Consider the following 15,775-nt stretch of genomic DNA (forward strand, 5'->3'; position numbering starts at 1 on the left):
GCCTCGAAGTCGAGAGAAGTCGAACTTGATAGAAAGCAAAGTGAAGCCGATCCAAGTGAGGATATTGCGGTTAAATGGATGTTATTACTCACGGCGCTTGTTGATCTGAGCTCAGAGGCTGGCAGCTCGTCAGCTCCCAGGAAGCCCAACAGGACCGTGACCATCATCCCGCTGGTGGTGTGTGAACTTTAAGAGCAGGTGTCGGCAGTTAAAGGCTTTGCAGAGTCTTTGTAGCTCAGATCAGCTGTTTGATCAGTGGCAGATTAAACTAACACACACAGACACACACAGACACACACAGACACACACACACACACAGACACACAGCTGGTATGCTCGTAAGTCAAGGCTGTGTCTGTCTGTGTGAGGCCAAACCAGAGAGACTGGCACCATAACAGAGGAGGCAACAGAAGCAGTTCGCTGTGCGTTTCTGGGCCCATGTGGGTATGCCTGTGTGTCAGGGTTAGTCAATTCTGAGATTGGGGTCATGGTGAAAATTGAAAGGGTTAGGAAATATGCTGTTTTCCTGTCAAATTCAATACTTAAGTTTTTTGTCTTCCAGCTTTTTTCCCCCCAATATGACAAAGTCCTAACTTCTCTCCAATCTGTGTCTGTACAGAGTTGGCCCATATGTGGAGGGAAAAACCTGGCACCTCCACCCAAACAACAGGAGCTGCTGTTGACAGGGTATCCACACACACACACACGCACGCACTCACACTGACACTTAACTACTCACAGGCTACGTCCACACTAGGACTGGATTACTTTTTTCTTTTTTTTTTAGAAATTGTGACACAACTTTGGCACAAATCTGCTGCTTTCTAGTTTAGAGTAAATTATTTAAAAGTTGCATGTAGATGTGTTTTTTTTTTTATTTCTGATCAGAACCACATGAAGTTACTGGATAAATCCGGATTTGCATGTGACCGGAATTTTTCAGCAGTGCCATGACAATAAGAAAATCCTGGGACATTTGGAAGAATTTTGCTCCGGATATTTGGCAGAAGTAAAACTGGTTGAGAGCACAATAAGAATCAACTGCAGAAAGCAAGTGCAATGTATTGATTGATTGGAAACTGGGGAGAAATCAGTTAAAACACAACTGTTAAATCAGAGCCACACATATTTAGTTCTAAAATGCATCACCATCATCGTATTTTTGTTGTAATCGTTCTTTGAACTTGTGCTCGTGTTTCAGACACGAAGACGGCACCGTTCGCTTCTGGGATGCATCGGGCGTCGCTCTCACGCCGCTGTACAAACTCGGCACAGCCAACGTCTTCCACACCGACTGCGACCCCAGCGACGACCCTCAGGACCCCGGCGACGACCCCGACATGCAGCAGGAGGAGGAATGGCCTCCCTTCAGGAAGGTGAGAGCCGAGGAGGCGTGCATGAGAAGAGGTTTAATGGAGGCGTTTGAGTTAAAGATCAGGCGCAGGGTTGTGTTTTACAGGCTGGTGGAATACAAACTGTGTGTTTTATACACACACTCCATGCCGTAACGCTACATCTGTGGCCTAATTTTCCCATCTGAATGCTTTCATGTGTTTGATTTTCAGACAGACCCACCCTTATTGTTCCTGTTAAAAGTTGACCCTTGAGGAACCACAGTCGGATTCTGTTTTCTGTGCAGAATTACATTTAAATGAAGTGATTCAGCACCGGGAAGCAGGACTTGATGTGGAGGGAGGGGCTCTGGCTGAGAAATCTGGTTCTTTATATGCTGACAGGAAATGGAAGATGGGTCATGAAGCAAATTAATATTTAAATGAAGTGGTTCTGAGTGCTCGGGTGGATGTGCAAGATAAGCATACAGTATCATGGGATCATAAATGGATTAAAGAAAGATTAGATGTCGTTCTGAGTGTACACACACACACACACACACACCTCTGCAGGCTTGTTTTCCCATTCCCTTTACTCCCTTCTTTTCTTCCTATTCACTCTGTCACCCCCCACCCACCTTTCCACATGTATCCTGTGGTAACAGAGCTGCATGTTCAGGAATGTGGCCCTCATATGGGATGAAGAGTCTTTCCTTTTTTTCTCCCCTGTAATGAAAACCAGACCAATCAGCCCACTCTTTCTGTCTCTCTCCCTCTGCTTGTGTGTGTGTGTGTGTGTGTGTTAGTGACCAACTTCTCCTACTCCTTGTTTTGCCAAGACACATTTCCCATGCAAGAGGAGATTCTGTTGGAATTCCTACTGTGTTTGTGTGTGTGTGTGAGGGAGACAGGCAGATTAATGCACATGTTTTGCTGAGTATGTATGAGGGGAAACGGGGGGATTGTCCTGGCATTTGGCAGAGATTAAGTGGAGAGGGGCTGCTGTAGAGGGAGGGTGAGGGGAGCTTCAGATGGGCATGTTGACATTGATCTGCCTGAACTGAATTTGCTTACGCCCTGTTCAGATCAGTTATTCAGAGTGAGGCAACACTTGTGCAGTGGATGAGATGAGAAAATAATCTGCATCTTTGACCGTTTTTCTCTGGCCTCCATGTACAGGCTGTTTTCCCATTGAAACAACGTTGCCTGGCTGCAGGTCACGTGACTCACTTATTGGCATCTTAGGTGTCCCTCATATAACAACAAGTGGCTTGGCTTTCTTGTCTTGTTTTGTATACAGTATTTAGAAAGTGTAACCATGCCATGTTACAATCAGCTGAAAGGAAGTGACATTGAAATGTGGATTTAAAAAGTTGATGCGCACAAACCACAGCCGTCTGTGTATAGTTTTCATAAATCCAACTAACTTCCAGTCCCGGTGTGTTTTTGTGTGTAGGTGGGCTGTTTCGACCCGTACAGTGATGACCCCAGGCTGGGCATCCAGAAGATCAGTTTGTGCAAATACAGCAACAAGCTGGTGGTGGCTGGAACTGCTGGACAGGTGAAGATGCACACACACATACACACATACACACACACTCACACACACACAGAAGTAAATCTAATCATACTGAACTCTCTCTTAAAATATTCCCTGCTTTTAAACCCCATTACAATAACTTGAAAGGGTCAAAAACATTCAAATGCACCTCTGTGTCTACACACAACACACTGTATTGTTATTGTTGAGTTGATTTCTTAATATTAGCTCTGAAGTTAAATGGCTCCATGTTGTGTTTTCTCTGGATGAGATGAAGCCAGTTGAGGAGATTGGCAGACGGAGATCTGCAGCTGTAATCAAAAAGAGATCCAGCACTTAATAGGCGTTTTGTGTTTGTCCTTGATGGCAACATCCTTAAAAAAATCCTTAGGGTCAAAATGAAAGAGGCTTATCCTTCAGGGAGTCTCAGTGTGCTCAGCAAATTTAATGCCACTGAGGCGTGAGGTATCTCTTGTGTGCCAAGTTGACATTTTGGCTGAGCGAGATGCTCAAAGGAAGTCCAAAATGAAAAGTGTTCATCCCGCTGGGTACGCGCTGAATACATTTCCTGACCCCCCCCTCCCCAAGATTTAGATATTACAGTGAACAAGAGGAAATTGTGGACTGATAGTGGTGCAGAAAGAAAGGTCAGGGAATCTGAAAACATTAGCTTTCATCTTGTGAAGAGCATGAATATGGATGGAAACTGTTCCACATTTAGAAAATCATTTGGCTACTCTCTGCTGCACTGAAAGGTGCATGTTGCAAAAACTGACAGATAAATAAATGTAAAAATATCTCTTTTTAATCAGCTGTTATAAACTATTTGCAATTCCTTTTTTGGAATCCTTTTTGATGTTGGTGGATTTGCAGGAGATGAGCTCATTAATGTGCAACCAGACGCCCCATGACGAGTCAGTTTTCTGTATCTGTGTCACGTGGGCTTCGCCGCTACACCTCCCCTTTAGGAGACTAGCAGCAGGTCTGGAGTCTATTGACTCCAATGGGAGAATTGAACGTGAGCACAGATTATGGTTGATTTCTTTCACCCAATAGTCACTGAAGTAAATATTGGACTCATTTTTCACAACCCACATCTCATCTGAACATTTTGACAAGAAAATGGCAAATTTCAGACGGACAAATCAGGAGAAAATGAACTTTGTTCAAGACCTGTCTCTGTCGCAACAACACACTCTCACGAGATTAGGTATAGATCTCCTAGGTAACGTCTACTAACATTCATGAACGTTCGTGCTAACTACGATATTTAATGTTATAATAAGGAAAAATAAATAGCTCACTTTCTTCTACCAACAACGTTTATAAATCCACACACATGAGGTGGGGTCTCGGGTGACCACGCCCACTTAGGAGATGGAAGTGTACCATTTCATATCATTAGCACAGCTTGTAAAGAGCCATCTTGTCATAGCAGAGCATCTTTGGTGCAACTGCATCAATGTCTACTCCAGACGTCTCCTGCATCTGGCACTGAAATGTGTTGGAACTGAATGAGCCACCTCTCTGATGTCTCCAGGTGATAGTGTTGGGTTTGAGCGACGAGCGCTCGGACCACTCGGTGGACGTGTCGGTGGTGGATCTGCTGCAGGACAGGGAGGGCTTCACCTGGAAGGGCCACGACCGGCTGGAGCCACGCCTTAAACCCGCCCCCTTCCCCCCGGGCTTCCAGCCGCAGGTGCTGGTGCAGTGCCTGCCCCCGGCCTCCGTCACAGCGGTGGCGCTGCACGCCGAGTGGAACCTGATCTCCTTCGGGACGAGTCACGGATTTGGCCTGTTTGACTACCACAGACGAAACGCTGTGCTGGCCAGGTTGGAGTCAGAGCCCAGTGCTTGGTTCTCCTGCAGACAGGAAAAAGGCTGTTGATAAATGAACAGACTCGATCCAAAACACGCTGCTTATTTCTCTTGATGTGCTCGTAGGTGTACCCTGCACCCTAACGACTCGCTGGCGATGGAAGGCCCCCTGTCCAGAGTCAAGTCCTTGAAGAAGTCCTTAAGGCAGAGCTTCAGACGCATCCGCAAGAGCAGGGTGTCGGGGAAGAAACGCACCATCACCACACCCACCAGCAAGGTAGATGAGCTGCACCAAACATGTAGACATGTAAATAATTTTATTTGTTTGTTTATTTATTTATTTACTTATGATACGTGCAGGTCCAAGAGGCCAACGCCGCTTTGGCCGAGCAGGAGGAAGTGGCTCCGATACAGCGACGGATTGAACCTCGGTCAGCAGACGACTCGCTGTCTGGAGTGGTCCGATGTCTGTGCTTCGCTGACACCTTCCTACGTGACGGTGCGTTCACTTGCTGGTTCAGATTATGGACTCAGCATCTTTGATTAGTTAGTTACGACTTTGCCATTATTTATTAACTTCCTCAGGTACACACCACGGCCCCACACTATGGGCGGGCACCAACTCGGGCAGTGTGTACGCCTACGCTCTGGAGGTTCCCGGCGTCGGGTCAGGACGCGTGTGTGAGCGGGGCGGAGCGAGCGAGAGCAGCGCGTGTGTGGAAGCGGTGTTGGGTAAAGAGATTCAGCTGATGCACAGGGCTCCCGTGGTGTCGATCTGCGTGTTGGACGGCCGGGGGAAGCCGTTACCAGACCCGTATGAAGCCTCCCAGGACCTCGCCATCGCCCCGGACATGACCAACACTCACTCTGTCCTCATTGCATCGGAGGAACAGCTCAAGGTGGAGACCGAAAAACCATTTTTGTATTTAAGAGAGCGTCAAAGACTAAAGACGTTACAACAATCCTCTTCTCTCCCTCTGCAGGTGTTCTCTCTCCCCAAGGTGAGCGCAAAGACCAAGTTCAAGCTGACGGCGCATGAAGGCTGTCGGGTGAGGAAGGTGGCTCTGGTGGTCTTCAGCTCCACTGCTCAGGAAGACTACAGTGAACACACACTGGTGTGTCTGACCAACCTGGGAGACATGCACCTGTTCAACATCCCAGCTCTCCGGCCACAGGTGAGAGGATCTGGTGGATTTAGTGGATCTGGTAACGGTGTACTGGAACAAAATATCAGTATGGGAATATGTTTTATTGCTTCCTCTTGCAATCTTTATTGATACACTGGCAGCAAGCACACTCTAAACAGATTGTCCTGCCAATTAGAGTCACTACTTCATTTGGTGGCACTTATCAAATGAATGAGGATAAACTTGTAGTGAAGAACAAGGACCTGTCAGAGGAAACGCAGCACACAGTGTGAGCAGTAAGAGAAACCAATCAGAGGTGTTCTATCAAGTCTAAAGTCTGGGCCACTTCTGCTTTCACAACACCCACAGGACAAACAATCGATAGACACACTCCCCACAAACAGCCAGGCTTTATTTTAGTCTGTCACTCACACCTGGTAATAAACACACAGATCCTTCATGATGAGCAACTTGTTGGCAATCAGCTGATAATGAGACAATACACAATATAAATACACACTAGGGAGGACACAGCTTATTGGGGGTCCATAGGAAGAGAACACTGACAAAGAGAAAAGACACAGTTTAGACATAAGTTTTTGTTTTTAGTTTTCAGTAAACTAAATTTACACTAATTGAAAATAATGTAGTGAGGCACAGTTGCATCTTTAACATTTAACTGCAGAATTCTGCTACTTTCTGGCAGTTTATGGCTACGACTAAATGGAAATGAGTGCATAGGTTACCATGAGAAAATTAATTCTTGCTTCTTTCTTTAATAATTGCTTTGCGGTGTATGGAGTATCACAGAATTTGCTGACACCTTTGTGATAGCTTTGTCATTATCTGCAGTGTGTAGAGTTGTTGTGTGATTCCCTCCGCTACCTATAACTGTTGCCTTCTTTTCGTGCCTTCAGGTGCGCTATGACTGCATCCGCAAAGAGGATATAAGCGGCATTGCATCCTGCGTTTTCACCAAGAACGGGCAGGGTGAGGAAGAAAACGACTTTGAAAACAGTCAAAATACTGTTCTATTTTATTTAAACACCAGGAGTTGCAGTTTAATGTTCAGATGACGACTCTAACATTGTAATACTGTGAAACATGGTGACACATGGAGTCCTAATGAAGGGAGAGATGAGGAGAGCTTGGGCCAGGTGAAGTGTCAGTACTGGGTTAGGGTTAGTGTTTTTCCACACTACTGTAGTATCAAATCACACAGATAGTTTTGATTTTATTTTTCCAAGGAGACCTCTTCCACCCTGTGCAGTAAAGATGAAACATTATATATATTTAAAATATGAACAGCACGTTTACACCATTTACTGTTTGGAGTCACCGTCTAATTGTTGTTTATGTGCTACTCTCCACAGGCTTTTACCTGATCTCCCCCTCGGAGTATGAACGGTTCTCACTCTCTGCCAAGGTCCTCACTGAGCCGCTCTTCTCTGTTCAGTTGGATCGACCTCTTGAACCAACACCTGCCAGGTAACACACAGGCACACATACACACACACACACACACACACAGAGCTTAGTGTACGAGAACATTAGCAAGATCCCTGTTTGGAGAAAATTGGTCGTAAGGCAACTTAGAATTTGCAATGCTAATTTAAACAACATGGCAAATCTCTTAATTTGAAGAGAAAAGTTAGTGTAAAATTAAACTAATGATGGGAAATCTGGATTCAATGTGCTAGTATATGGCACTATATTGATCAATATAGTGTTGTCAAATATTTTCAGGAAAATCATCCAAACTGTTCTACACCTAGAAATGTCAATGGGCTGGATGCCTCCATATAGAGTATTGTAAAATAGTCTTATATATTTTTAAAGGTGCCATTGTAAGCCTGTTATGGGCCCTGGTGGTTCCTGGACCCCACATCTGCTGCCACCCACCCACATACAATAATATCATACCCCCACTGAACTCGACTACCTCTGACCACCGTCTCAGCTATTATGTATATTGTGTTTTTACGAGTGTCCTGATTTTATTCTTTTATATCTAGTATATTTTTTATGACCTGGAGTAGCACCTTGAATTTCGCCATGTAGTCGCTCTGTGTGTTAATATGATGACAATAAAGCTTCCAACATTGGGAAACACAAATCGTGTTGTTGGTAATGCTCTCTGATGGGCTCCTACCAGCTCGAGGCACTCGGCTGCATGTGAAACCAAAGAAATGATTCTCTGACTGTTTTTACTTGTCTGCTGCCAAAGTAAACGGTGTGTGTGCTCATGTGTCTCCTCAGCGATGGTACGACAACGCAGCCGCAGGCCAACGGAACCCACAAGAACCAGATGGGTCAGGCTGAGGGTACGTCTGAACACACACACACACTTTCCTCTTTCATTTTTCTCTCCCCTCTCTGTTCTCCCACTTCATCTCTCTCTCTCTCGTCTCTCTGAACCTCTTAAACCCCGACTAGGCCTCGCAGGGGTTCCCATCTTGTCTCTATGGTAACCATTCAGTATGCCCCAGTTGCCTCTCCTGCCCAGCACCTCCCTCCCTGGCAGGAAGTGATGGTTGTTGTGGCGACCAGAGTGGAGTTTGTTTATGTCCTAGAGGCCCTGTCACAGAAACCTCAGACTTTAATAACTACTCATGCAGGCGACACACAGTGTTTTACTGTATTTTCCCATTTTTGAAAATTGTTAGAATTAATGCTCCATGACAAGAGTTTATAGGAGAAAATGCAGATTTAACAGACCTAACAGCGTTTTGATGGTACCACTTAGAGGGTGACCCAGCCACTTCTGACTTGCCTCTGGTTGTACTGCACAAAGGGGAATTTAGGAATTTATAACCAACCTCCTTTTGAGAAAATGAATGATTTTTTTTCAAAGCAGATTTTCACAGTAGAGGAAGGATTTGTGGCAGCGTTTGAAGAAGTAGACTATGGAGTCATTTTTGAGAGGCCTATTCTCTAATGTACATCAGCTCACAGAACTGTCGTGTCCAAATAACTTTAATGTGAATTAATAGAAATATGTTTTGACCTCTGGAATGAGAGCAAATTCAGCATATTGACAAATGATCATCTTTTTATAACACTGATGGTGTGAATGTGTCGTCAAGCAGTTGATTATTTACACATCCGTCCACAACATTAACGTTCATTTAGAGTCCTGCCAGCCGGATCAACAAGTTTTCACTCCTTTGAGCTGCTTTTGGTCTCCTCAGGGAGGTAATCAGCTGCTTCATTGCTACATGCTCCACTACGTTCGTTCACCAGCCAGTTGTTAACTGCCAGCTGTGTCTGTCCTCTGTTTGCAGCAAAAAAACAAAACAAAACAAAAAAAAGCTCTACCTTTCCTGCACCAATTAGACTGAACCAAAAGAGTAAAATTTCCAGAAAATCAAAGTAATAAGCGAAAAGAAGCAGTAAAACGAGGTGAAGCTGTGGGACTCTCTGTGGTGTAGTCCTCATGATCAACTCCTCTCACAGTGCGAATGCTAACCGAACCTTACTTCAGATAAAAATACTGATTAGAGCACCTTTACTTATTTAATACTAATTCTAAACTAAAATTGAGAGAGAAGATCTTTTGATGTCAAACCACTGCAGATTTCATCATTTGATCCATCCACCATTTTTCATCCTGTGACCTGTAAAGTATATTTGCTCTCAAAGTGCTGCTGCTTCCTGTGTCTGTTCAGCTTTAATCCATTACAGCCCACAGTGCAGAAACATTGTTTGGCCCCTGACTCTCTGGGTGTCATCCTCACAGGGCAAACAGAGGGGCCACCGAGCTCCCTGTCCTCTCCCGTCCTGGACACCCCACTGGACTCCCCCCTCAGCTGTGCTGACCTCACCCTCGACTCCACTGGAGAACTCACTGTGGAGGACGTCAGGGATTTCCTAACGTAGGCGACACACATTAACATTACACATGCACTCACAGGCAGTGTTGTGTGTCTTATAATCAAGCATTGTTTCATTGTGTGTGTGTGTGTGTGTGTCACAGCACTGTGGACGAAGCAGAGAACAACCTGAAGAACATTAAAGAGGAGGAGGGACGCTCACCTGGCATCCTCATCAACTGAACAGGTGAGAGACAAAGACGCATCACGTCCTCGTCACAGTTCCTTCACTGTCGACTCGTGGTAGTCTCATAAAATCAACAGTGCAAGAAGAATCACACTTGCTTATACACAACAGTGTGTATTTGAAAGCGGTAGACACACACACAAGACACACAAGCAGACACCTGTTTCTAATGGAGCTGGTCCAGAGTGTGCAAACTTCAAAGAGTTGTTCTGTCTGAGCGCTGCATTCCAATAACAAGCCGTCCACTCTGTTTCCCCACTCTGTGTCTTTGAAAAGCCAGTGGAGCAGAAATCATTTCCACTGAGGGCAAACCAACACACTTCTGCACTTTTCACTGTCTCACACTCTGGTTGTTCTCTGCTTGGAGCTGCACCAGGCTTTATTGTCTGCATGCAGCCTCTGTACCAGTTTTCACAGATTCACAGTCTTCACATTTATCTCTATTGTATTCATCGTTTTGAGCTGGTTGTGTGTAACTCCACTCCACTCCACAGTACAGAGCAGTCTTTACCTTTTCACTGTGAGGCTCTCTACAGCTGTGATACACCTGTTACAAACATGTAAGCTCCTTCCAGGTCAGTGAGTGTTTTTTTCTACAGGAGATGATCATCACAGCTCAAACACAGGAGGCACTTACTGCTGACATTTTGTCAAAGAGACAGAGAAGCGGTCACGGTGTGAAGTGACGAGAGCACAGCGCTCATCAGTCCACTCACATTACTCTGCTCTGCTCTCACAGGAGCCATGAATCACAGGGTGATGGTTGTTTACATCTTTTTCCCTCAGCCTGGTCTATGCTTCAGTTTTTATAACTCTGCTGCCCCCTGGTGGTGATGTAAGGAAATAACACACAGAACAACTTGATGAAAATAATGGTGTAATTAATTAATTATTCAACATATATATCTATTCAGAGCCTAAAGTGGTGTCTTTTTCATTTTATTTTGTCTGAAAACCCACAAACCTTACATCAGTTGATTTACTGACTGTTGCAGCAAGAAATGAAATTGAACTTGATATTCTGTTGGTCTTTTTGGATCAAAACTAATTCCAATATATGATCTAACATGTCTTGCATATTTTTTGTTACTGGCCTCCAGTGTTCTCTTTTTCTATTGGCCATATGGTTTAAAGATCTATACAAACCCCCACCACACATGCAAATAACATGACTTGCTGTGGTTGATATTGCTTTTACTGTATTTTACGTAGTTCATGTTTAATATGTTGTTGATATTTAATTATTTACTGACACATTGCACTTTATATATTTTTATTTTTAATTTTTAACTTTTTAAATGGTCTTTGCTGCTACAGGAGAGAAACTGCCAAAGAAAATTTCATGTATATATCATGCAATGACAATAAACATAAACTTAAAGGGACAACGAGGAGTTTGTATTTGGTTATAAAAAAGTCTTGCATTAAAGTGAAATTCCGGCGTAAGTGTAAACCATGGTCAAACACACCGTAACACCGAGTTAGACCCCCCCTCGAGAGATCAATTTGCCCGACCGCTACATTCACGAGATCCACCAACTTCAGCAAATACCGCAATATCGCCACACACGGCGCTCTCCGGATCCACTGTCTGACCGCAACCAAAACGCCACCATTTGCCCAAAATAATGCTCAGAACTGCACCAAATGTCATCAATAGTACACACAGGGTCCCAGCACGTAGTACGAGTTGTCAAACATCTGCTAGCTTTGCCTGTTTTCTTTAGCAAGGAGATGCAACTCAACTCACCTACTTCTCCTCCGGGAGCCGCTCGTTGGTGAGGAAGCCCTGACGAGTCGATCACCGAGTGCACCGGAGTTCCGCAGCTCTTAAAAATGCTCATTTGCGCCTATATCGTGGCCAGCACTCGATAATAATAGTTATAAAGTGATATGCAAGATAAAAATAAAAAAAACTCTGATTGTATTTCCATGAGGTAATTGTTGATTGAGCTGCGGAACTCCGGTGCACTCGGTGATCGACTAAAAAATTGATCTCTCGAGGGGGGGTCTAACTCAGTGTTACGGTGTGTTTGACCATGGTTTACACTTACGCCGGAATTCCACTTTAATGTGGATGAATCTACGTTACCCACACTTGGTAATGGGTCCATTTTCGATAAATATATCGTTTTGTCTCTATCGTTATTTTGTTATTATTAGTGGTGGTGGAAATGCTGGGCGAGCCGACCAGCGTTTCCTTTCGGTTTCGTGGACGCTGCCCGGCGGGTCATGGGTATAACGCCGCCGAATCGCCGTTTATGGTCGGAACTACGACGGTATCTGATCGTCTTCGAACCTCTGACTTTCATTCTTGATGAATGAAAACATTCTTGGCAAGACGTCCGTCTTGCGCCGGTAAATGTGTCATGGTAAATGTAGTATGAAAACACTTCGCTTTCCAAAACTCCTTGTTGTCCCTTTAAACCTAATATAAAGCACACCTGCTTCTACCCAGTGTCATTGAACTCAGCACAGACGAGGCCTCATGTTGCCTTTGGTAGATTTCCAGCTAAATGATGTGAACAGTGTTTGGAACAAAGCTGTGTCTCAGTGTAAAGTTGGGATGTCTTTGCTCATGTTCTCCTCTGATGTTGCTGTTGAAGTATTACAGGGAAGGGCTCGAGTGGTCTGGATGGACTGGATGTCAGTGCTGCACCACAAACATCTCCCATCAGCCACTGCGAAGCCCCCAGCCAGCACTCTGCACTCGCCTGGCACAAACTGGGAGGAAAGCCTCGCTATGGACAAAGAATACATTGAAGACTCTTGTTGTGGCTTCTTCTACTGGAAGAACTAAATCAACCTCTTCTCCTGTAACCACTTTGGAAACATGACATCACGTCCCGCATGGAGACACCAAGTCCAGCTGAGGACAGCCTGGTTCTGCATGGACGCGGACCTGATGATTCTGATTTCAAGAACAAACGGTTGAAATTTCCATCATCCATATCGACGCCCGGTGCGATCAGTCAGCCTTTTCCCCCCGGGGGCGACTCGGTGGTTCCAGGGCATTTCCCAGCCAGCGGAGGCGGTCGAGCTTAATGACTGTGGCTCAGCCTTCGAAGAAAGGGCTGTTACACTCTGCATGGGAGACTTAGCGGTGACGTTTCTGTTTTTATTTTTCTACCCACAGTTCTGTGGCGTGCCTGTATCGGTCCAAGTCCCCCCCCCCCCACAGTTGGAACTGGAAGCGGCGCTCCGTTGCCAAACGCGCCTGTCGATTCCTTGTGCACACTAGATGTGATGAATTGTCGTGCACGCTGCTTAACAACACCACAGCCCTGTGTGAACGACCCTGTGTATGAACTGAGGATGTCCAGCTGAGACTGGAGGAGGGAGCGTTGTAGTGTTTGAAGAGATCAAAACTAGAAAATGAAGTATTTTGAATATTTGAGTATTACAAGTTGTAGCATTTCTATTCCTCCCCTCTAAGGTGCCAGTCGGGGCAGTTGATTGCCTTTTACCCAGTGTCGTTTGCGGGTTGAGGTGGTGCACAGATCAACTATCAGCCCGAGCTGTTCCACAGAAGCACATTTTCACCAAGGTTTTAATAAGCTCTCCGTCTACTCTCCTGGTACTGAAGGAAAGAGCCGAGAAACTGAAGGTGCTTTGTATCGCAGAGATTGACGTGTCTGTTACATATGTTTCTAACGGCTTTTGGAGAAAGTAAAGATATTTTAAAGACAAAGAGAGTGGAAGGACGCAGGAGGAATGAGCTGACAGTAATTTCAAAGGGAACCAGCTGGTGAGGAGGAAAGTGAAGGTGGTGCTACGATTTAAAAGACTAGAGCATATTTTGGTGAAATAATATTTTTGACACTTTTTGAAATAACTTTATCACTAAATGCAAGGTTTAAGTTGTGAATGCATACTTGGTTTATCTCAACTGCAGTCTAAATTAGTTAAATTCTGGTTTTTATCAGACAAACGTGGGGTTACGGTACGACACAGCTGCAGTGTGTATTCTCAGCAGCCTGATGCAGCTGCGCCTCCAGCTCTCATCTCTGTGACAGCAGCTCTGTCCTCAGTGAAGACTTTGATCATTGGGACCATTAGATAAGAGGTTAGTCTGTATTGTGTGATTCCTCAGGTTGAAGTATGAGATGAACACACAAGTTCATTGTTTGAGAATAAAGTTTCAGTTTTTATCCTCAATTTCCCTTGGTGAAACCAGGGCTGATGAGATATTTTTGAAATCAAAGACATGAAGGTAAAGAATGTGGTAAGATAAGGAGCCTGGAGTTGAATCCTCCCCCCTCTGTTAACATTTCATCATCTCACACAGAAATCTTCTTGACAGGACTCAGGGAAGTTGTGACGAAGGAAACAAAGTCAGTCTGAATGCTAAATGTAACGTATGGTGATGCACCCAGGAGATCTCGGCTTTGGGTTTTTCTGCGAATTGGTGCACTCTGGGTAATATTGGCGAGATGCAGAGCTTTGATCACCAGTACTTTTTAAGTTTTTAAAGTCTCACCGTGTTAAAAAAAAAAAAGAAAAACACAAATTTATACAATATCTATATCTAGGTCCTGAAAAGACAGGTTTATAAGGGTAAGCCAACGATAGAGTTAAATGTTAGAACCTGTCGTAGCCGGAAGACGGCGCAGTATTCCTAGTGTCTCCATCACCTTGTGTAAAAGAACATAAAAAGTAAAAAAAGGGATCTCACTACTAACTAATGTAGCTCAACAGCTAGGACTCATGTTCATGCTTTTTTTTTTACTCAAGTACGCTTTTTTTGGTTATTTGGTTGACACACGAATAATTAACCCTTTCATGCTACAGCTGGCACAGATCACCTTTTTAACTCCACAGTTAAGATGAATTTGTTTCTACTTTGTGATTCAGTTTCGTGTGTAGGATTTTAATCGGGTCATTTAGCATTTTTGGCTGATGAAGAATTGTGAATGTTAATAAAATTATTTACTCTCTCCATGGGACTCGGTCTGCTGTCGTGCTTGTCAGAAAAAAACACTTTGTTGTTAACTGTTAATGACTCTGTACACTGCAAAAACTCAAAATCTTACCAAGAATATTTGTCTCATTTCTAGTCAAAACAAATCTAATTCTACTTAAAATAAGACTCATGACATTAAAAAGTAGCTTGTTTTTAGACAGTTTTTACTTCTTTCAAGCATATTTTCACTTGAAATAGAAAAATCTGATAGTGGAGCAAGTTTTTCTTTCTTATCACAAGCACTTAAACTTGCTTTCACTGCTAGATTTTTCTACTTATTTCAATTGAAAATGTACTAAAAACAAGTAAATTTTTAGGTGATGAGTCGTATTTTAAGTGGAAAGAGATTAGTTTAGACTAGAAATGAGACATTTTGACAAGAAATAAGACAAATATTCTTGGAAAGATTTTGAATTTTTGCAGTATAACACTTTTTTTTCCCATATCCATTCAATAGACTTAAATAGGTTAGCTTAAAGACACGCAACAGGGAAACGTCTGGCCTGGCTCTGCACTAAACACAAGCATCTCACCATCACCTCCAAATGTTCAACAAATAATGTTGTGGATTTTATCTTAATTTTAGACTTATACCAGAATAAACGATCAACTAAACTCTGGGGGGTTTATGTGTCAAAGTCTATTTGCAGAAAACCTTCTAGAGTATCTTCACTGTTTCTTGGTCAGGACAGTTACTTTATACACATATACCTATGTTACATATTGATCTTACCGAGCTCAGCAAGAAAGGAAAGATTGGTAAATGCATTTCTAAAAATAAAGATTTTTTTCCCCTATGACTAAAGGAGGATAATGTACCACTTTTTTGCTGTCATAAAAATGGGTTTGGTGACTTCACAACTCTCGGCCTCAACCTGCAAATGTTCCAGTTTAGCAGTTTGATGTTAGATGCTCTGTTGGCAGTATGGAACTGACC

The 15,775-nt window shown here is 43.8% G+C and overlaps 1 protein-coding gene across 1 annotated transcript in view; it reads left to right on the forward strand.

The window, feature by feature from the left end:
* The window catches only part of llgl1 (LLGL scribble cell polarity complex component 1), a 37,460-nt gene extending 22,639 nt beyond the window's left edge, over positions 1-14,821 (forward strand). The window contains exons 11-24 of the mRNA XM_085784731.1: positions 620-687; positions 1,202-1,376; positions 2,788-2,892; positions 4,412-4,704; positions 4,816-4,966; positions 5,050-5,188; positions 5,275-5,588; positions 5,673-5,864; positions 6,734-6,806; positions 7,190-7,304; positions 8,076-8,140; positions 9,556-9,691; positions 9,793-9,875; positions 12,482-14,821. Coding sequence (XP_085640857.1) covers positions 620-687; positions 1,202-1,376; positions 2,788-2,892; positions 4,412-4,704; positions 4,816-4,966; positions 5,050-5,188; positions 5,275-5,588; positions 5,673-5,864; positions 6,734-6,806; positions 7,190-7,304; positions 8,076-8,140; positions 9,556-9,691; positions 9,793-9,871 — 1,905 coding nt within the window. The 3' untranslated portion in view covers positions 9,872-9,875; positions 12,482-14,821. The remainder of the gene's footprint in view (positions 1-619; positions 688-1,201; positions 1,377-2,787; positions 2,893-4,411; positions 4,705-4,815; positions 4,967-5,049; positions 5,189-5,274; positions 5,589-5,672; positions 5,865-6,733; positions 6,807-7,189; positions 7,305-8,075; positions 8,141-9,555; positions 9,692-9,792; positions 9,876-12,481) is intronic.
* Positions 14,822-15,775: the final 954 nt, after the last annotated feature.

The sequence above is a fragment of the Trachurus japonicus genome, chromosome 8, assembly GCF_045865225.1.
Source record: "Trachurus japonicus isolate A0001 chromosome 8, Traja_1.0".
Lineage (NCBI taxonomy): Eukaryota > Metazoa > Chordata > Actinopteri > Carangiformes > Carangidae > Trachurus > Trachurus japonicus.